This window comes from Eumetopias jubatus, unplaced genomic scaffold, assembly GCF_037043125.1.
Source record: "Eumetopias jubatus isolate StellerSeaLion01/CBP00866 unplaced genomic scaffold, mEumJub1_p1.0 scaffold_15, whole genome shotgun sequence".
Taxonomy (NCBI): domain Eukaryota; kingdom Metazoa; phylum Chordata; class Mammalia; order Carnivora; family Otariidae; genus Eumetopias; species Eumetopias jubatus.
The window spans coordinates 19,394,968-19,418,577 of NW_028274821.1; the positions used below are offsets into that span (position 1 = coordinate 19,394,968).

The window sequence follows — 23,610 nt, forward strand, 5'->3', positions numbered from 1 at the left end:
GCCCCTGCCTCTTACTCTAACCCCTCCGAAGAAAATTTCATGCAATCCGGACCTCCTAGGAACCACTGAGCCTGGAGTTCCATCACATGTGCTGATTCTCTGGAGAGTAACAAAGCCACTGATAATGATCTTAGGCTTTATAAAGTGCAGATTCCCCACCAAAAGACAAACTCTTCTCTTCCGGAAAAAAAAAAAGGGGGGCGGGGGGAGAATCAGATGGTATTCAAGAAAGACCTCAGCTGGTTCAATCTGGCCACCACAGTGGTCCAGGCTCCTCTGGCTTGGAGCCCACAGCATTTATTTGACTGTCGACAATGTCGAGCTTTCCATTTATTTTGGGCTTTTAACCCTCTGCATGTGCTCCGTCGGAGATGAACAAACAAGTGTTGAGATAAATCCTGGCCTCATAAAACTGTCGCCCTTATTTCAATGAACTCCTTAATTTGGATTATTTCTAAAGGCTGTCTCAGTTTTCAAGGTATTTTCAGCAAATTGACAGAAAATGGATGTTTTCTAATATGGCTAAGCTGCTGTGACGAGTCATCTGTACCAATTTCTTTCCTCACTTGAATCCCCATCTTATCCTTCTGAAAGCAATTAGGAAAAGAGAAAGCAGCCCAAGGTTTATTTTTGCTTAACCAGATTTCAGTTGATAAACATTCTAAAAAAGATTTCTTAATTTGACTTTAAAAACATCTATCACTTCTTTAGTCTACACAGTATATATGTCTATGAAAAACATTAGAGATGCAGATAAGACAAATGGAACACCAAAAAACAAAACTGCCCTTAATCCAACCATTTGGAGATAATCCCTAACAGTTGCATTTTAACTAACCTTCCAGACGTTTCTGTATGTGTCAGTAATAAATACCTGTGTTATATATCTTTAAAAATTAGACATGTGCTATCTATGGTATTTTGAAATCATTTCTTTACATCAATATACAGGGAGCCACTTTCTAATAACTGTACATCTATATTATCATTTTTAGTCCCTCATAGCATTTTATTTTCTGGATAAACGAGTTCCCCTGTTATCCAAAAGTTTACTTTATGCCACTTTGTTTTTAGGACAAACCATCCATACCTGTTTTCGCTAACCGAAAGAAATCTGAAGAGGATTTTCTGCTTTTATGAAGTTGTAAATGCATCTTTGCTTTATGCCATTTTGGCTTCTGAAAGGTTTTAGAAAAGGCAAGGGTATTCTTTCAATGAATCAGGATGGCTTAGTGATGAATCTCAAGTTGTGGCCCCTGAGGCCAACCAATGGAAGCTTATTAGACTCTCTGGCTTCATGCTCTTAGATCACCAATTAGCCTTACACGATTTACTGACCGAACCCAGGGGAGTATGTGCTATTGCTAATCCATCTTGTTGTTTCTACATTAATGCTTCTGGAGAGGTGGAACAAAGGGCTAACATCAGCCTCCAACAGGCCTCCTGGCTCCATAATTTTAAGAACCCTACCACTCAAACCATCCGGGACTCTATTAAGGGGTACCTGCCAAGTGTTACTTGGTTCTTGCCTTTCCTTGGGCCCTTCGTGGCCATTTTCTGCTGTTACTTTTTGGGTCTTGCCTGTTTAACTTACTTGTTGAATCTGTATCCTCTGCATTACAATAGCTCCTTTCCAAGCTGATGTTTGCACAGGGATTCGAACCCATACCCACTGGGGATCAGAGAGCGAGAGAGTTCCTTAACCTCCAATGACAGACAGGGTCTATGCCCCTAATAAGCAGGAAGTAGATACAGAAGACCCCATCCACGTTCCCCTTAAGAATAAGAAGAATGAAATTTCTCAGGTAGGGAATAAGGTAGTTAGGGTCCATGGAATAAGCCCAAACAAGAAATTTGTGCATCTGGGGCACTGTCTGTTGGTGGCTATGGTTAAACTGCCTCTCTTGAGGAGCAGAATCAAAATGCAGCTAGGGTGTGGCCTCATACACAAGCCGGACTTAAAATAGAGCCCCCCCCCCCCCCCCCCCCCCGGCTACAAAAAGCACCAAGGAGCTGCCTAAGTTGCCTTCCAAGAAATCAGGATGAGGCCCTTCCAACCAGTCAGGAGGAGGGAACTTTCTCTATATAAGCGGGCCTTCCCCTCTGTTCACAGAGGCCAGCCTAACCATTCTCTGTTGGTGCTGTGTCTCCCTTCAGCTTGAGCTATAGCCCCAATAAAGCCTAGCCTGGGCCTTTGACTCTTAGCTCTGGCCTTGTTTCTATTGTTTTAAGCCCAAGAATCCAACTCCAATAACTCCAGTAACAGTTTCACAGGAATGCTCTACTTCTGATACTGGGAGAAACCTGTACTCTGAATTTTTTTTATCCAATCTTCTACTATTAGATAATTTAGTTGTTTTCAGTTATTCACAACTATATACAATGTTGTCATGGACTATTCTCTACATATCATTGTAGAGAATAAGCAATTAAACAATTAGCATAAATCCCCAGAAGCAGAATTACTGGATCAAACGGTATAACCACCAAAAAGGATTTTTACAAATTCCATACCAGTAGCAGGTTGTGCCAATTTATCTTCCTTCCAGTGGTATATCTATTTCTCTACATCCATCCTTCTTTTGAATCTCTGCCATTCTAATAGGTAAAAAAGCACTTTCACATATCAACTGTGTTCCTATGATTATGGAATGGTCAGACCTTAAAAATTCAATTTGGAGAGGCACACATGGATGACGAAGCAAGGACCTCCAAAAATCCACCCTGCCACAAAAATGAGAAAATTGGCAAAAAGCTGTCAACATCAACTTTTTCAGAACCTTGAAATTAACCAAAGACTTGCAACAATCTGAAGAACATTTGTTCAAGAGAAATAGCCGATGTGGGCGAGAACAGTGAATTTTGGGGTATTTAACTTGCACTATTCCTATCCCCCTTTCCTAGCTCCACAACAGCCCTGACAACCAACTGCCTCCCAGCCACAGCAGCTGTGAGAATCAGCAGCAAAAATATTCCACATCAATAGGCAGAGACTGATAGAAGGGATAAAAAGAAAACAAACCATGACCCAACTACACCCTGGCTACAAGAGACCCCCTTTAGACTCAAAGGCAAAATGGACTGAATGTCCAAAGACAGAAAAAGACATGTGCAAAAGTAACCAAAAGGAGAGCTGGAGTGACTACACTAATATCAGACAAATAAACCTTCTGACAAAAATTGTTACTAGAGACGGAGCATGAAGACTATATCCATCTTTATGATGAAGAAGATTAAATCCATCAAGAAAGTCTAACAATTATAAACATATGCACTGAAAAGTAGAGGCCCAAAATACACGAAGCAAACCCTGTCAAAGTTGAAGGGAGAAAAACAACTGAACAGCTCAAGACTTTCAATAATGGATGAAGCAACCTGGCAGAACAAGCAGAAAGATTTGAAAAACAGGGGCGCCTGGGTGGCTCGGTCAGTTAAGTGTCTGCCTTCGGCGCAGGTCATGATCCCAAGGTCCTAGGATTGGGCCCCATGTTGGGCTCCCTACTCAGCTGGGAGTCTGCTTCTCCCTCTCCCTCTGCCTGCTGCTCCCCCTGCTTGTGCTCTCTCTCTCTCTGACAAATAAATAAATAAATAAATAAATAAATAAATAAATAAATAATTTTTTTTTTTAAAGGAAGATTTGAAAAACACTATAAGCCAACTAGGCCTGAAAGCGTATTAATAGGCACTTGACCCAAAAGTAGCAGAGTTCACGTTCTTCTCAAGTGTTCAGGTAACAATACTCCCCAAATTGATATATGTATTAAACATCATTCCTGCCAAATCCCAGTTAGATTTTTTTGGGGAGTAGTATGCAAGAATAGACAAGGTGATCCTAAAATTTACATGGAAATAAATGCAAGGGACCATCTTGAAAAGAAGAACAAAGGTGAAAGATTCACACTTTCTAATTTCTAAACTTACTACAAAGCTCAATAATCAAGACACTGTGACACTGGCTTAAAGACAGACACACACATTAATGAAACAGAATCGAGAGTCTAGAAATAAATGCTTATGTTTATGGTCAACTGGTTTTTGACAAGAGTGCCAAGAAAACTCAATGGGAAAGAAGAATCTTTCAATAAATGATGCTGGGACAACTGAACTTCCACCTGCCAATAAATAAAGTTAGGCCTTTACCTTATATCATATACAAAACTTAACTCAAAATAAATCATAAACTAAAATGCAAGAACCACAAAACTTCTAGAAGAAGACACAGGTGTAAATATTCATAGCCTTACATGAGGCACATTTCTTAGGCATGACACCTACAGCATAAGCAACCAAAGAAAAAGCAGATGACTTGGACTCATCAAAATTAAAAAACTTTGTGTATCAAAAAACACTTTTAAGACGTGACAAGACAACCTACACAATAGGAGAATATATTTGTAAATCATATTTCTGATAAGTCTAGTATCAATTATATATAAAGGATTCTTGCAACTCAACAATAAAAGAGAAATAAGCCCATTAACAATAACCAAAAGATCTTAATAGGTATTTCTCAAAAGAGGATATACAAATGGCCAATAAAACAAATGAAAACATTGTTAGTCAACTGAGGAGTCAGAACCACGATGAGATACCACTTTACCACCCCTAGGATGGCTAAAACAAAAAAGGCCGATGATAACGAGTGTCAGGATATGGAGAAATCGGAACCCTAATACATTACTGGTAGGAGTGCAAAGTGGTGTGGCCACACTGAAAATGGTTTTACAGTTCCTTAAGATGTAATCATCCAATTACCAAAAATGTAACCTCACTGGAGGTTAAGGAACTCTCTCGCTCTCTGATCCCCAATGGGTATGGGTTCGAATCCCTGTGCAAACATCAGCTTGGAATGGAGCTATTGTAATGCAGAAATTTTACTTCTAGGAACATCCAAAAGAAGGGAAAATATATGTCCAGAGAAAAAAACTATCCATGAATGTTCACAGCAGCATTATTTGTAATAGCCAAAAAGTCTGATCGACCCAAGTGTCCATCAACTGATTAATGAATAAGTAAAATACAGTATATCCATACAATGGAATATTATTTGGCAAAAAAAAAAAGGAAGTACTAAAACATGCTATCACATGGATGAACACAAAAGCCCACATATTACATGATTTTGTTTATATGAATGATACAAAACAGACAAATTCATAGAGACATAAAGTAGATTAGTGGTTGCTCAAGGCTGTGGGTGGGGGGGTGGTAGAAGGCAGAGAAAGTGACTGATAATGGGAACGGTGTTTAATTTGGGGGTAATAATAATAAGGTCCTCAAATTAGAGAGTAGTGACTTCCTGTTCCCAGTCTGTCCTGCAGGAAGTTTGGAAGTCACCACTGAGTCCTAACAAGAAGTAAAATGGTGAACAAAATGAAAAATCAGTAACTCTTCTTAGATCCATCAGAGAAGTGAGGACATGGGGCACACTGCTATCCCACGAATTAGAGAGACAGACACGTGAATACAGAGAATCACAACTTACTGGAGCAGAAACTGTGAGACAAAAACTTCCACAGGGACCAACGTAGGGGGAGGAAACCCTAAACTGTAACTGACAAATTGCTGGAGGGCAAGTCTGAGCACTAAAGACTCTGGGGGAACATGGTCATAAGGAGATGGAAAAGGAGTCATTATGAAATACACCAGAGCATTCTGTTCTTCCTAATAAGGGCTGGTCTCAAGGGAAATTATTTTACCAGAGTATAAACTATTGGGGTTTTATCAGAGCCTAACTTCAGGCTGGGATAACTAAGAAAAAAAGAGAGAACACAAACTGCTAGTATCAGAAACAAAAGAAGAGGTCACTACAGAGCCTATGGACACTAAAAGGACAAGAAAGGAATACTATGGATGATTCTATGCTCACAAATTTGATAACCTACATGAAATGGACCAATTCCTTGAAAGACAGAATCTGTCAAAACTCACACAAGAAGAAACAGAAAATCTGAATTGGCTTCTATCTAGTAAAGAAACTGAATCAATAATTAACGACCTTCCCAATCAGAAAGCAGGTCCAGATGGGCTCACTTGTGAATTCTACCAAACATTTAAGGAAGAAATTATATGAATTATCCACAGTCTCTTCCAGGAGACAGTAGCAGAGGGATACATGCAAACTTGTTCTGTGAGACAGCCTTATCCTAATATCAAAAGCAGGCAAAGACATTACAAGAAAATAAGACTAGAAAATGAGAAGACAAGCTACAGACTGGGAGAAGCTATTTGCAAATGACAGAACTGATAAAGGACTGTTATCCAAAATACCCAAGAACTCTTCAAATTCAACAATAAGAAAACTAACCACCGGATTAAAAATGGGCCAAATACCTAAACAGACAACTCACCAAAGAAGATATGCAAAATAACAAACATATGCAAAAATGCTCTATGACATAGAACATTAGAGAAATGCCAACTGAAACAACAAAGAGATATCACTACACACCTATCAGAATGGCCAAACTCTGGAGCAATGACAACACCAAATGTGGAGCAGCAGGGGTTTGTACTCATTGCTGATGGGAATGCAAAATGGTACAGGAACTTGGGAAGACAGTTGAACGGTGTCCTACAAAATGAAACATACTCTTATACAATCCTGCAAACTTGGTATGTACCCAAAGGAGATGAAAACTTATGTCCACCCCAAAACCTGCACATGGATGTTGTCAGCAGCTTTATTCAAAGTTGTCGAAACCTGGAAGCAGCGAAGACGTCCTTCAGCAGGTGAAGAGATGAACACACTGAGGTCCATCCAGACAATGAAATATTATTCAGTACCAAAAAGAAACAAGCTACCAAACCACAGAAGACACAGATAAATCTTAAATGCATATCACCAAGTGAAAGAAGCGAATCTGAAAAGGCTACATACTGTAGGATTCCAACTTTATGACATTCTGGAAAAGGCAAAACTCTGGAGGCAGTAAAAAATCAGTGGTTGCCAGAGTGTAGGAGGGAGGGAGGGAGGGAGGGGGATGAATTGGAGAAGCACAGAATATTTCAGGGCAGTGAAACCATTCTGTCTACTAGAATGGTGAATACATGTTGTTATGTATTTGTCAAAATCCATAGAATGTACAACAATCCATAGAAAGGGTGAATCCTGAAGGAAACTATGAGCTTTGAGTGATCATCACATGTCAGTGTAGGGTCCTCAATTGTAACAAATGTATCAAGTGTAACAAATAAATATAACAAATCCCCTGTGGGGGAGGCTATGCATGTGTGACGGAAGAGGATCTATGGGAAATCTTCCACTCAGTTTTGCTGTGAACCTGAAACTGCTCTAAAAAAATAGTCTATTGTGTATTAAAAAAAAACAACAACAATTAGATAGTGGTGACATTCGTATAATTCTATGAATATACTAAAATCCACTGAAGCATATACTTTAAGAGGGCGAATTGGGCGGTATACGAGTTATATCTCAATAAGCTGTTAATAAAAAAAAAACCCTCAATTTAATCTCTTCCACTTTCTCCATGGCTAGACCTTCTGTCACTACAGACACTGCTCCCGAAATACTCTTTGGCTCCCAAGTTAGTAACAACCTGTTCAGCTCGCTTCCTGCATGTGTCGTCTGCCCAGTGCGGCCCTGGCTCTCTGCTGCCTTCCTCCTGCTCCGACTCCACCTCTTACAAAAACACAGCCTCTTCTGTGACTCACCAGACCAAAAGGCAGGACACAGGCACTTCCAGTCTGGGTATTGCATAACTGCTTTATTTCAGCAAAGAGCACTCAGACTTCAAAAAACAAAAAAAAAAACACAAAAACAAAAAATAACACCCACCATCTTCTTGATGACAGAAACAACAGTTCATCAGCAGTACATACAAATTGAAAACTTATCATGGACATAATAATGAAATCTGCAAATATAAAAAATACAAGTGTGGAATTAAAAAAGTAGACAAGTTTACAACCGAAGTGGGAGGTTTAAAAATAACTCAGTCAGTGAGGGGGGAAAAACCCCACACGCGGCTTTTCAGTTCGCTTTACATTTTTCCCCCATAAAAGTCAGAGGATACTTTTTCCTCTTTTTTTCTTTTTTTCTTTTCAGGGATTCATTTCTGTATACTTTTATGAGCCGACCAAGGTATACATATATTTTTATGACAAAAGATTGGCAGGGTAACTTGATATATAGTATACAATGTATACCATTTTTATTTTACATATATTATATATTTTTATATTTGTCTAAAAGAAATATATACCTTAAAATAAAAGTTTAATATATTTCCATTTTCTCCAATGTTCCCAAAGTACATACAAGGGTAATTCCTACTCAAGTGATGTTACGATCAAGGAAAAATTACATGCTGGTGGTTATTTATGTTTATAATGTTAAAATGCTGGTGTTAATATTAGTATTTTATTTCTAATTAGAATTGACAAAATAAAAAAGGTGAAATTATATACGCAATATAATTCAAGACCAAAAAATTTACAGCAACTATCATGTTAAGATGGCCATTTCCAAAATATAAATGCTATGCACTGTAATTGGGGGGAAAGATTCCTTAAGGAGGACATGTAAAGGACAGAGTTTAAAAGACCAATTAATTGACCACATCAAAAGATATCATTTAAGGGGCACCTGGATGGCTCAGTCGGTTAAGCATCCAACTCTTGGTTTTGGCTCAGGTCATGATCTTAGGGTCATGAGATTGAGCCCAGGATAGGGCTCCACGCTCAGCACAGAGTCAGCCTGAGATTCTCCCTCTCCCTCCCCCTCGACCCCTCCCCCTGCTGGCATTTTCTCTCTCTCTCTCTCCCCCTCTCTAAAATAAATAAATAAAATCCTTAAAAAATATATATCATTCAAGGTGGTAAAAAAGCAAATCATGGAGTGGCAGAAGTTATTTGCAATATAGATAACTTACAAAGGATTTGTATCAAGAATATACAGGGGCACCTGGGTGGATCAGTCGTTAAGCATCTGCCTTCGGCTCAGGTCATGATCCCAGGGTCCTAGGATTGAGCCCCACATTGGGCTCCCTGCTCTGCAGGAAGCCTGCATCTCCCTCTCCCTCTCCCACTCCCCCTGCTTGTGTTCCCTCTCCCGCTGTGTCTCTCTGTCAAATAAATAAATAAAATCTTAAAAAAAAAAAGAATATACAAAGACCTCTAAATTAATGATTTTTTTAAAAGCAGACCAAAAGAAAACTGATAATGTAATTAAACAGGCACTTTTAAACTCTATCCTTTACACGTCCTCCTTAAGGCACTTCAATGGTAAAGAAATATACAAAGTATTCAATTTCATTGTAATCAGAGAAAGGCAAATTCACACCAGAATGAGATGCTACTACACACCCAATATAATAGCTGAAACTTAAAAGTGGAGTGTATCTATGTTGGTAAGAAAGTAGGACACACATATACTGTGGGTGGAAGTGTAAACTGTTTCCAGAGTTCAAACTGGCAGCTTAGTGGGTTGAATGGTGACCCCCCCAAAAAGGTATGTTCACACCCTTTCCTCCAGAACCTGTGAATGAGACCTTATTTGGGAAAAAAAAAATCTTTATAGACATAATTAAGTGAAGGATCTTGAGATGAGATCCTCCTGGATTATCTCGGTGGGCCCTAAATCCAACAAGTGTCCTTCTAAGACAGCAGAGAAGAGAAGACATGGTCAGAGAGGAGACGGCTAAGGGAAGAGAGAGGAAGGGACCTGAGCTAGGCAACCACAAGAAATGCCAACAGAAGCTGAAAGAGGAAGAGAGAAGGGAGATTCTCCTCCACAGCCTTCAGAGGGAGCATGGCCCTGTTGATATCTTGATTTTAGACTTCGAGCCTTAGCCTTGGGAACTGTGAGAACAAATTTCTATTTTGTAACCCACCAAGCCTGTGATTTGTTAGAGCAACCCTAGAAAATGAACACAGGCAGTATCCACAACAGATGAACATACACATTTACTGTGAATTATCAATTCTATTCCTACCGGACAGAACATCAGGCACATATAAGCCAAAAAACATGAAAAGGATATTCATGGCGGCATTATGCACAACCCCTGCGAAGAGAAAACCACTCAGATGTCCATCAAAAATAGGATGGATACTTTGTGGCATATTCATTTAATTGAATGATATAAAGTAATAAAAATGAAAAACTTTAGTGACACACAACATGAATTTATCTAACGCTATTTTGAACACAAGAAGCTGACACAAAAGAATGTATTTAATTTCATTTATATTAAGTTCAAAAAAGGCAAAACTAATGGTGTTAGAAGTCAAAATAGTAGTTACTCCTCGGGGAAAAGGGGGGGAGTTGTGATTGGAAAGGGGCACAAGGGAGCTTCTAGGGTACTAATAATGTCAATTTCTCGTGGTAGATGGTAATTACATGGATGTGCTCACTCTGTGATAATACCTCAAAGTGAACACTTATCATTTATATGTGGTTCTATATATGCCTATGTCAATAAAATATTAAGAACAATAAAAAAGTCAGTAATTAATCAAATAGACAAGAAATGAGTAAGGATTTAGAAGATTTGAATAACTCAATTAACAAGTTTGTTCTAACAGATATAATATAGAACCTTGTACCCAAATATGAAATCACAATTTCAAGCACCTATGGAACATTTATAAAAACTGACCACATACAATGACATAAGCAGTGTTTTAAATGACAGTAATGGTGAGCTATACCATGTCCTGTTTGTGGATGGTAAAATTCAATACTGCAAAGTTGAAAGACTAACCTCAAAGTTATCTAGATATTTATTAAAATTCTAATATTTGTTTTTTAGAATTTGATCAGGTGAAATTAAAATTTATGAGAGAGAGTAAAAGACCAAAAATAGCTAAGAAAATGCTGAAGAACAACAGGTAGGTAGATTTGATGATATCAGCATTATGACAAAACTAGTGACTTGATAACCTTTATATTGGTACAGTAGTAAACAGATCAACCAAACAGAAAACCTGAAGAAAGAACCACAGATGTAGGAAAACTTGACACATGCCACATGTATCATTACTATCAATGGGAAGGAGGACAACCGGAAGAAATAACACAATAAAAAATATACTTGCTTAAGGGTGTCAGAGAGCTGAAAAGTAAGGAAGAAGTACCAGGGCAAGATCTGGGGAAGGAAAGGTCTAGAGAAGTGACCCCATGATTTGGGGCGTCTTTTCCGAGGGGGAGCTGCTGATTCTGGAGGTGGCAGCTGAGAGCCTGAGGAAATGGGGCCCTAGTGAACCACCACTGCTTTGCACCCAGAGTGAATGTATGCCCAAGGAAACAGGTGCATGCAAGGCCTACAGCTCAGTCCTTTAACCATCAGAAGAGCTAAAATGAAAAACAGTGGCAAATAACAGGAACTTTCAGACATAACTAGTGGGAATGTACAGTGTTATGTTCACTTTGGAAAATACTTTTGCCTTATCTACTAAAGTTGAAGATACATATTCCCTATGTGCCTGAGATTCTACTCCTAGGTATATATCCAATAGAAATGTGTGCCTGTGTACACCAAGAGATATTTCTCTGAATATTCACAGAAACATTATTTGTAATAACCCCATACTGGAAACCCATGAAAAGTCTATAAACAGTAGAATGGATAAAAGGACAGTGGTATTTGCATGCAATAGAATACTAAATGGCAATGAATGGATTATAAATGAATAAATTATATAAAATGTATAGACCTTACAAAGTATAATCTTGAGCAAAAGAAGCTAGACACAAAAGTTTATATAAAAGTTCAAAAACACACCATTTGACTCCCTCTGTATAAAAGTTAAACACAAGTAAAAATGTAAGTATAGGGTTCAGGGATATATATTTAAGTATTAAAACTAAAGAGAACAGCAAAGAAGTGACTCCCTTCAAGAACAGTGGTACCTGCTGGGGGAGGGGCACTACCAGGGTTTCTGTGGTCTTGGCATTGGTTCTTCACTGGGGTGCTGGACACACAGATGCCTTATGATAAATCAGGGTGCTATACATTTTGAATTTGTGTATTTTTCTTTATATGTATGTATATATTTCACAATTTAAAAAAGAAAAAGGTAAAAAAAAAACCTTCAGTAGAGATGGATGATGGATTTACTATCCAATAAATGGTATCCGATCAACTGAATAGATAGATAGCAAGAAAATATGAAATCCTTAACCCCTGTCATGCTCAAATATCAATTAAGGTGTATAGAAAAACTATGAAAGGGCGTCTTGGTGCCTCAATCGGTTAAAACATCCATCCGACTCTTGATTTTTGGCTCAGATCATGATCTCAGGGTTGTGAGATTGAGCCCCGCCTCTAGCTCTGCAGTGAGTATGAAGCTTGCTTGGGATTCTCCTTCTCCCTCTCCCTCTCCCTGCCCCACTCCACCCCCACCACCCCCGCTCTCTCCCTCTCTGAAAAAAAGAAAAAAAAAACTATGAAAGTCAAACCTTGTAACTTTTACTACAAAATAAGGGATATATCTACATATTCTAGGGGAGGAAAAAATATTCCTGAAGAAAATACAATACTACAACCAATAAAAGGAAATGAGTGAGCTGACTACATTAAGATTAAAGCTCTTCCAGGGCGCCTGCGTGGCTCAGTCCTTAAGTGTCTGCCTTCGGCTCAGGTCATGGTCCCAGGGTCCTGGGATCGAGCCCTGCATCGGGCTCCCTGCTCTGCAAGAAGCCTGCTTCTCCCTCTCCCACTCCCCCTGCTTGTGTTCCCTCTCTCGCTGTGTCTTTCTCTGTCAAATAAATAAATAAAATCTTTAAAAAAAAAATTAAAGCACTTCCATAAGCAACAAAGCAAAAAGACAAGCCATGCAGTGAGAGCTAATTTTTATATATATAACTGGCAAACAATAATAACCAGAATACGTTTAAAAGGTATATGTATCGATTAAAAAAGGACAAGTCCTGGGGCGCCTGGGTGGCTCAGTTGGTTAAGCGACTGCCTCCGGCTCGGGTCATGATCCTGGAGTCCCAGGATCGAGTCCCAGGATCGAGTCCCAGGATTGAGTCCCGCATCGGGCTCCCTGCTCAGCGGGGAGTCTGCTTCTCCCTCTGACCTTCCCCCATCTCATGTGCTCTCTCTCTCTCAAATAAATAAATAAAATCTTTAAAAAAAAAAAAAAGGACAACTCCATTGGGGGTTGGAGTCGGGGGAGAACAGGCAAGGGTGGAAAAGGTAACCCACACTGAAAACCACCTCGCTGGCTGAGAAGCGTGTGAAACACAGTAGGGCATATTCACACAATGGAACTAGATGGTGGTCTAAATAAGTGAATTAAAGCCATGTGTAGTAACATTAAAAAAAAAAAAATCTCAAGAACAATGCTGAGTGAAGGGAAAAAAAACACTGCAAAATGAAATCATCTAAATATAATTTACAATCATGAATAATATTAAGCATCCAATATTACATATTGCTTAATGACATACACATATGTAGTAAAGAAGTGAAAAAATATGCACAGTGCCAACTTGAAGCCAGTAACTTTTGGGGAAGGAAAGAAACGAATCCAAGGTTATGTGAGGTCTTTAAGTGCATCTGTATCATTTTATTTCTGTGAAGATAAATATTTAAAGCAAGTAAGTTCTCTCCAACTTTACGCTCACTTGTATCACTGAAATAGTTTCTAAAAACAAAATCCACTTCCTTAGCTCTTCTCACTCTTGTTCTTACACCAAGCTGTGTGTTTAGACCACTAGGTATTGGCCCAGGATCAACTTTGATGCTATGGCACCAACTTATACTGAGAAAAGCTTAAGAGACAGCCCTATGAATTCTAGTATTTGGTTTCCTGGAGGGGTATTATTGTACATGGAACTTCCTCCCTCCCACGGCATCTCCTTGTGAAGGTGCAGGAGTAGCTCAGTACAAAGAGAAGCTAACTTGTTTTAAAGATACATGAATCTTCTAAAAGGCCACGATTACCTCCTTTTATTATTGCTAAGAGATGCTTGATTACATTGGTGAACTACTGCTAGGATAGGTACCTGGTTCCGTCGTTGGCATTTTAATTCTTAATCTCACCCTCCATTCCCTACAGTCCTTTCATCCAGACTTTTCAGGTGATTGACTTTACCCTATCTTGTATGCATATTTGTAGACACATGTGTGCTTATAGCCACAAAGGTAAATTTTCATAAATTTTATTGTATAAAATTTACAACTTCTGCTCATCAAAAGACACTAATAATAACTGGCAATCTGCAAAGTAGATGTTTGCAATGCATATGACAAAAGGCTCACATTCAAAGAATATAAGGAACTCATATAAATTAGTAAGAAAATGATAGATAATCCAGAAGAAAAATGGACAGAGATGATAAATGGCAGAGCTAAAATTCCAATCTGAAATCTTGCTTTATTTTTTTAAAAGATTTTATTTATTTATTTGAGAGAGAGAGAGAACATGAGCAGGCAGAGGGGCAGAGGGAGAGGCAGGCTCCCCACTGAGCAGGGAGCCCGATGTGGGGCCAATCCCAGGACCCTGGGATCATGACCTGAGGCGAAGGTAGATGCTTAACTGACTGAGCCACCCAGGAGCCCTAAATCTTAACTTTATTTTTTAAAAGATTGTTTCAGTTGTTATTTGTAACACTATCACTAGCAACAATGACAATCACTGTTTACACCCTGGTTGTGGTAGAAAATCTTCCAAATTCTTTTCTTTTTTGGGGGGGAGGTTAACAACCTTCCCTATAATAATTACATGTATATAGTTCTAGAAATCAGATAATCTTAAATATACTCCTTGGCAATCTGCCCTTCTCATATAATATAATTCATCTTACAAAGAATATTGCATAGGGACACCTGGGTGACTCAATTAAGTGTCCAGACTCCTGATTTCAGCTCAGGTCATGATCTCTGGGTCATGAGATTGAGCCCCACGGTGGGATTCTCTCTCTTCCACTTCCTCTGCCCCTCTCCCCATTCTCTCTCTCTCTTAAAAAAAAAAAAAAAAGATTATTGCATAGATTATACCAGTATGGGTTTAATGTAGGCCTTGAAGGATTTCCAATATACAGGTACACAAACAGTGTCCCCGTGTGCCCACTTACCCACGCCCTTACCAGCACCGAGTGCAGGTCTCTGCTTCTAATTCAAAGATGGTGATCAGAAAACTTCTTCCTAGCTTCTTTCAAGCCATCTGAGCAGAGAGGTGGAAGAGTATGATAATGAGGAAGCAGAAAGCCCGAGGATGAAAGGGGGAAGGGGTTTAAAAAAGGGACAGGTGGCTAAAAATGAACAAAGGAATGAGGAAATGGGGAAAAAGAGTTAAAAATATAAAAAAGTGGGATGTCTTTCAGGAAAATCCTTAGTAATCAGGCCATGAATCCGAGCCGAGTATGCCAAAGGCTGAGGACCAAGATGAAGTTTCTGGTTTCATAATTTAAGATCAACACAGGATGTGAGGGCCAATCCAACTGAGAGTGGACATCGTGAACTCAGCTCTTCCTTCCTTTTAACTACTTCTAAGTCTCCTGTAGACCTTCCCTCTGGGGTTGGAATCTTTTTCTCAGTTTTTAGTCATTTCCTCACCAACGCTGAATTTTATATGAAGAAAATTCCCCAAACTCACTTGAGTTTTTAGAGCAGAACAAAGTACAAGCTTCACACTTTTAAGGAAAATGTTCAGACTTTGGTTGTAGCCGAATAACTTCAAAATGGATTCATTTTAAAACCCAGTAGAGGAGAAGTATCTGAAGGAAATGCGTATTTTAGACTATTTGTTTTAAGACAGTTCAAAATCAAATGAGCAATACAGGAACTCTGAACCACCCACCACCCGCAAAGGATCTCTGGTTGGTCTACTGTGATCTAGGATTATAACAAGGTGCATGGGGCAGAGGAGGGTATTTCAATTCCTTCTTGCAAGGGCAGGATTGTCATGTGACTTCCATGCTCCTTGGATATGTATACTTCCCTTTACTTTTCCTCTGAATCTGTCCCTTTCTTCTGGAAGACACTGTGAAGGAGGGGAAAGCAAGCTGGTCTAAAAGGGCCTGGCTTCAGGCCTTGGGTGACTTTGACCATGGGCCTTAATCTCTCCATTCTTGTATCTTCATTGTTAGACTGCATTACCAACCAACCTGATCATCTCACCTCCCCGGGATGACGGCAGGTGAGATTCAGACGAGTGATGGTTTAAGAAAGTTTTGAACAGGCATAAAGTCCTAAGGTATTACAAATGTCTATTCTCTTTTATTTACATATTTATTTTCTAAATCAGCTGAGCCACTCCAAGAATCAGGTTTCAAGAATAAATGTTTATGGAAAGCAATGCTGGAGAAATCTATCTTGGTTCAAAGGAACACGTGGGGTGTGGGAACTATCTCGATGTTTTATTAAAACTAAGACATAATGGGTTGTGACCATTTCAAAAGGATTAATTTTAGTTAGGAGTGCACATTCAGAAAGGAAGTAGAGGAGAAAAGGCCTAAGAGTTTGAGATTCTGGGAAAAGCAGAGTCTGTAAGACAGCCCCCGAGTCAAGGTCTGAGAAGTTATTGTTGTACTGGTGCTCAGACATTCGTGTAACGGAAAATCAGAAAAATCAAGACTCAAAGAGTGTGGATACATGTTGATAAGCTTAAATGTGGTATGGGGCTGCCTCACTGTGTGTGCTGGCTTTCAGGGGCACTGAAGTAATAATATAGGCACAGAAGGATTATAGTGGAGCAGTTGGCTCCCACGTTCATGTGTTATCACAGGGAAAATAACACAGCAAAGGGAATGCGCAAATCAACACAGCTCAACGATCCTGACCAGTCTCACTCTATTTGATGATATGTGTCCCTCTCTGGAGGAAAAAAATGAAGGAATTCATTCCCCAAGCCCTAGAAAGGCTGAAAATCTAGAAAGACAAAAGCAGATCTACATAAAAACCTTGAAGATTAATACACAAAGCTTTAGAAATATGAAAAGCAAAAGCAATCATCCCAAGTCCTTCAGCTGCTTTTGCCTGTGGCCTGCAGCGCATTTTCCACAGTTCTCCGGGACAGAAGGGGAGGCTGTCAGTAGCCATTTCCAGGTGTTTCTCACAAATATATACCAAGGGAGGTACCACAATGTCTGCTTTGGATTAAAGTGATGACCACCAGATTTCAAAACCAAGAACAAAAGGTTTCAAGAGTTTGTTTCAGTGTTGTCTCACCAAAACCAGAAAATCTGGGGAAGGTGGGATTCTACAGTTGTGAATTTCCTTAATGATTTAACGAAGAGGAGAGGAAATGGCATTTTCATATATTAGTTTAAGTGGAGAAAAAAAACAACCCGACATTAAAAAAATACTTTCGATGGTGTTCCCTAATTACCTAATTACCAACCGTGATGGCTGTGGTCAACATGGATGAAGTAATTAATGAGCAGTGTTGTTCTTACTATGCTGAAAGTCATTTGCAATATTACCAACAGGCTTGACTTAAGGTCTGAGAAAACAGCACCATGAAATGACTTTTATCTCACAGAATTACAAGGTAGGCTTTAAAAATATTCACAAGTGATCTGGAGTCCTAATGGAAAAGATAACAGATTATCTTAATTTGTAGCATAATGTATCAACAAGGAATCAATGAAGCTGGCAAAATATTTTTAGATGCACATAATGCCTATACATTGAATGGCAAATTACTGTGGAGACTTTCGTTATGGTATCTGATCATCAAAACAATGTTGTCTTATTCTAATTAATATAAAATAATATACTTTTACACAAAAACCAGATATCCATGAGCAATGTTGGGTGAAAAGTGGAATAAATCATCTGTGATGTCGAGGTAACTGAAGGACTGGGTTTTTGTGGTAGAATTAGGTGATGAGCTACCTAAGGAACTGAATTTCTTTTCTGTTTTGTAAATTTTAATGCAGTAAACTGATGAGCATTAAATCACAACAAAATGTCTTTATAGATATAATATATAAAATGTTTATCAATAAATACTTCCATTTCTCGAGCTATAAACAGTGACATAAGAAATAACACTATGTGTTCTTTTGATAAATGTCTTAAATTTTATTTTACTGGACAGAAAACTAAAGCAAAGAGATCATGACCTATATAACCAAGGCCTTCCTCTCCCCATACTCTCTATTCTAACAAAAGGATATATCTCTAATGATGTCCTTCTGGGCAAAGTTAATTTCAGGTTCCATTTTTGTATCTCTTTAGATACTCTGGTACCTAGCACATAGTAGACAAGCCCTCAAAACATTTTCTCTCTTGATTCAACTTTCAAAGATATGAGAAATGCCTTATTCTGTTCCCCAGATATGCACGATATTCAAAATTCTACATCCAAGGGTGACGGAACAACAAATGAACACAGATATAAAGAGAGAAATACATATGGACAGATTATAGCTAAAATTCTGATGGTAACTGCTTAATTTAAATTTTGGTAACTGATTGTTACAGATTTTAATTTGCTTAGCAGGCACTTTTCATTACAACTACAGAGGGCAAATGGCTGATAAAAACTCTTAACAAAGTTCTTTGATTCAAAAGCCCACATGCTTGCAACCCTGGAAAGATTCTGAAATGCATGAATAGGTAACTCAGCTCTATTTGGGATACTGGTTCCCAAACTCTTTATCAACCCTCCATACAAAAGAAATTGGATATGTATTTTGATAGAGATATTAATACTTGCAGAAAAAGAAAATATTTAAAAGGACCAGAAACCAGAATTCTTCTATATCAAAAAATGTATAGAATTAAAAGTATATTTTAATCAGCTATTGGAGATAGCTCATTTCCTTCTCTTTGTTTTCTATGCTATTAGAAGGATATTTAATACTTACTATTGGCATCTCCATCTGCAATTTCTGCCTCTAACAGTTTATCAGGCATCTTTTCGATTCCCCCAACACACACACACGCTGAACTCCAGCTCAAAGCGAGTTTTCTATGCCCCTGTATTATCCTCCATAGTCAACTCTGACTCATCATGGAGACTTTATCACCCTCAAAATCCCTATTTATATCTCTTAGGTCTTCATGTAATGGGGAGAAGATGACAATACTGAATCGGTTCTCCAGACAGGCATATCAAGGATATTTTTTCCAACCACTCACTATTTAGTAGAGACAAAACGATGCCACAGCCTATAGAATTCTCTAAGAGCAGAATGGCCACGTCACCAAGACACTTCTTGGCTCCACAATGAACTGATCTAGAGCCCAGCTGCAAAGTCACTCACATTTGCCAAGAGAGGTTTTGAGTACTCTTTGGGACCCACCCAACACACAAACAATGATTTCAACAAAATCAAAACAAAACAAAACAAAACAGGCTGACTCATTCCAACACTCCCAGCTCCATCCTGTAGGAAGAGGGCTAGAAAATGATGTGAGGGTTAGCCTAGGGCTTTCTATGTTACTTTCACTTTCAGAGCGTCTACACAGTGGTAAGAATATAAAATAGGCTCTAATTAAACCTCAACACAAAGACCAGCTCATACATCTGACAAAAGAGTTTACTGTTCTGATTGTATCATGTGCTACCATAGGGTTATTTTTATTGTTGAAAAAAATCCCCAATCAGTAGTTAAAAAGCAATGAAATCAGTTTACTCGATGTGCCACACCCTACATCCTCTTATTGATTTGTGTCAGGTGTCAGATATTGAAATGATAATCCATTGCCTGTCCAAAGAGCACTCACCTCATTGTCCGACTCCACGAGAACTTGATCATATTCACTAAGCGCTACTAGAAACATGATAGAGGTGACATTTTCAAAGCAGTGTATCCATTTTCTTCTCTCTGACCTTTGGCCCCCTACATCGACCATTCTGCAAGGTTAACAATATTCATATTAATAGCATATAAAAAAAAGATCAATATAAACATAGCTTTACTTACATACTTAGGAAAAACACTCTCTAAAGAGAATGGTCAACCAAGTCAATTCAATTAATACTTCTTGAACATCTACTAATTTTCTGTTACCTAACAATCCAAGTCAAGCCATTCTGGGTAATAAACCATTGTGGTTATAAGAAAGTTATCAGACTTGTATGAAAACGGTAACTTTGTAAAAAATCCTGTGCCAAGTCAAGCAAAATGGTGTTTTACTTAATGGTGCACAGAAAAGTCAGAAACAAAATATGCTTTATTCGTGGTAAGCTCTAATGGCAAGTACTGACATCAGTTTCTTTTTCTGTAAAATGAGAATGAAGATCCTAGTGTATTTCTCAAGGACGCTAGAAAGGACTGCAAACACATTTAAAAGATACAAGATGCTATATATTTCAATACAGGTGTGTGTGATGCTTCAACTAAATGCAAACAGAACTCCACTGATACTTTATCCACGGAGTTTTTTGACCAGTTTTCTCCTTCCAATACTGGCAATAACTTGGGACAGGTCCACTCATGTTGGGTATCATGGTGCAATTGGCCTTATACAAACAAACTTGTTAACCTGCTAAGAAGTGAAGCATATAAAAAACCAAGATGCTTCAAGAGACCATCATTTGAACTCTTTCAAGGATTTGTTTTTAACATACCAATGATGTGCTAAAAGTTACTGGTTAGGAACCAACACTGACTTCAATTAATTTGAGTTTTAATGTTTACATGAAAATATCAAGCAATAGTTGGCACTGAAGCCAAGGTTCCTCAAACTGTTCAATCCATATCTTGACTAAAATGTGCACAATGTTTGTGGGATAAAATACTTCCAGAGAATGAAAGTTTCAGGTACAAAAGTATGAGAGGAGGGCTCTCTGAGCATCTGTTGAAAATGCTGGTCTTTTCCTGCCTCTACACATTAAATGCAAACTTAGAAATCAAGGATCCTCTAGTGACTGCTTCTAAAAGTTCTCTAAGGCACAGAAGAGATATTTAAGGGGCAAAGCAATGGATTCAGGGAGACCTATGAACTACGGACATCAAAACTAGAATTCTTAAGTCTTTAGAAATACTGCATTCTAGCTTTTCCCTCATGCCAAGTGAACAATTCATTACTCATTTACATGGAATCATCATTCTATAAAACCCTGTCACACTGAGCCGTATACGATCCTTTTGATGATGGCAGGAAATTATTCTTCTTAGTCATTACTTTTACTGTAGTGGCAAAAAACATCCTTTACAGCTAGTGAACAAGATGTAGTAAAAACAAGATGTAAGAGTAGCCTTGTTTCAGAATCCACTATTAATCACAAAACAATGAAGAGATGAAAATCTCTATGAAATGCTCTAGGTCTTCTGAAAATATTCTGTAGTACAGTTACAAGTGGTAGGAAATTTGGGTGTTCCAAATTGAAGATCTCCAAATGCTACGAACTCAAAGCTTAAGTAATCCAGCATGCTGGAGCTACAAGGAACCTTGGTGATCACCTAATGCAACCATTTTAGAGATGGAAAAAAAAAATGAGGTTCAGAAATATTTCTAGAATGCCACCCACTTTACAGATGTCTATTAGAGTGGCATATGGCAACCAGACCTGACTACAGGGGCAGAGAATGATTAGAATAAAACCCACAGTGCTTTGAGGGTCTGCTCATCTCAGCCACATGGCAGTTACCTGGGAGGAGTCACATAACCCCTATTTCACGTCCCTGTAGTGAACGTGGTTGTCTTCAACAGGATAGGCTCCCCCAGAGAACTCAACTCTCTATGCTCAAAGACATATTCACATGGCTTCACTTCTCAAAGCACAATGCGATTTGTATTCGAACTAGAAGTATAACTGAATGATTGTATAATAAGGGATTAAATGAAAGCATATTGGAATTATTTATTTTTTCTCTTCTTAAAAGAGAAGTATTACCCAGACAGAACAGCAGCAGAAGTTTTCATTCTATTTTCCTATATAAATTTAGACTAGGCTCATCAATCCATTTTCAAAATTACATATTTTGAAAATTTTCAAGCAAGTTTTTTCAAGAATATAAAACATCCCATATTTTTATTGCTACTGAAGAATTCTGCACTGGTACCAGCAGACTGGGAGGAAACAACACGAAAGCTTCTCACAACATACAGTTTCTATTATTAGTAGGGTCATAAGGTCATACATAGGTTATACAAATCTAAAAATACATCCACTGTCCTAACAATTAAAATGTGGCTCAAAGAACAGTCAGGATCAGTTCTCAAAGAATAATAGTCAGGACCAATGTTTAAGTGACTGATCTTGTTCAACCAACCACTGGCAAACTTAAGACTGACAACAACATTGATTTCTTGGTGATTGAATTTGAAATGAGAAACCTGCCCATACAGCTTTCTTCTGCTTCCTCTTTCTGGAACATATTATTTCACCTGCATATCTAATGATAATAACTGGTCTACAGGTGATACAGTTTTAAAGTCTACACATGATTTTAGTATTTGTAGAGTTCCCCAAATGTACTACTCAAGGCACAGGAGCTGGAAGGTGGGTTTTATGGACTCAGTTACTACCTGAAAATGACACTTTGTAAGTCAAAGGGGTATTCGATGATCCCTGTGGTGGGGACTCGAACTCTAAGCACATCTTGTTGCGTAGGCAGGTAGGCGGGGTCGGCAACGCGGTCCAAGTCATTAAGATAGCTAGAGGAGGGAAGACATAATGAGAAGGTTAGGACACCATCATGCCAAATCTGCCTCTCGAAATGGGAGGGCAAAAATAAATCGTAAAAGAGAGGTGGAGAAGAGGAAGGAAAATATCAGAAAGGGATAGAGAAATCTGGAAAGTTGAAAGATAAAGTCAACCTTCCACTGGCCACAGCAAGGTAACCCATCTATGGATTATCTGGTTCACAGGCTTTCTCGTTTCTTCTCTATCACTTAGAACCCATACAAAAAGTAGAGGGGGAAAAGAAAAGAAATACTTTCTGCTTATTTAGCAGGTCTGGTGGGTAAAGCAGGCGTTTAAAGCAAACTGATTTTGAATTACTTATATAACTTTTATTTGTATACTTGTATAAATAAACAGATTTAACAGAGTTATACATAAGGTCAGGACACTTTTTTTTTTTTTTTTGGCCTTTTTGCAGAATATCAGAGCCTTTTTTCTGGAATGTATTTCCTTATTCCCCTAAGACAGGACAGCAGCATACCATGTCCTAAATTCTGTCCAAAGCTAAGTCATTTGTGATTAATGTGAAGCCACAAGATTCGAGATTTCTGGTTACTGAGCTAACAATGTCTAAGGTCAGATATTCCCAGTGTTCAGAGTCACCACACCTAAACTTTAAATTTATCTGCTTCTATGATACTTCTCCACTCCTCAAAAAAAAAAAAAAAAACAAAAACAAATGCTTTTCATTTTGAAATAATTTTCGACATACAAGAAGTCGCAAAAATATTCCAGAGAATTCCCCTGTACCCTTCCCCCAGTCTTCCCCAATAATAACACCTTACATACTGACAATGTATTATCAAAACCAGGAAACTGACATTGATCCAATACTATGAACTCAACTACAATCTATTTAGATTTCACTAGTTTTACACACACACACACACACACACACACACACACTTTTTTTGGGAGGGGATAGTTCTGTGAAATTTTATCACATGTAGAGATTCATGCAATGCCCCCCACAATCAGGATACAGAACTGTTCTTTCACTACAAAGAAAGTGTGCTGTATACTGCCCTCCTAAGCCTAACCCCTGGCAAC

The 23,610-nt window shown here is 38.5% G+C and overlaps 1 protein-coding gene across 1 annotated transcript in view; it reads right to left on the bottom strand.

Annotated features, from left to right (window-relative positions):
* GNAQ (G protein subunit alpha q) overlaps window positions 1-23,610 on the bottom strand; it is a 302,033-nt gene that overhangs the window by 56,346 nt on the left and 222,077 nt on the right. Inside the window, exons 4-5 of the mRNA XM_028090368.2 lie at window positions 22,404-22,532; window positions 19,653-19,782 (exon numbers count right to left, since the gene is read on the bottom strand). Coding sequence (XP_027946169.1) covers window positions 19,653-19,782; window positions 22,404-22,532 — 259 coding nt within the window. The remainder of the gene's footprint in view (window positions 1-19,652; window positions 19,783-22,403; window positions 22,533-23,610) is intronic.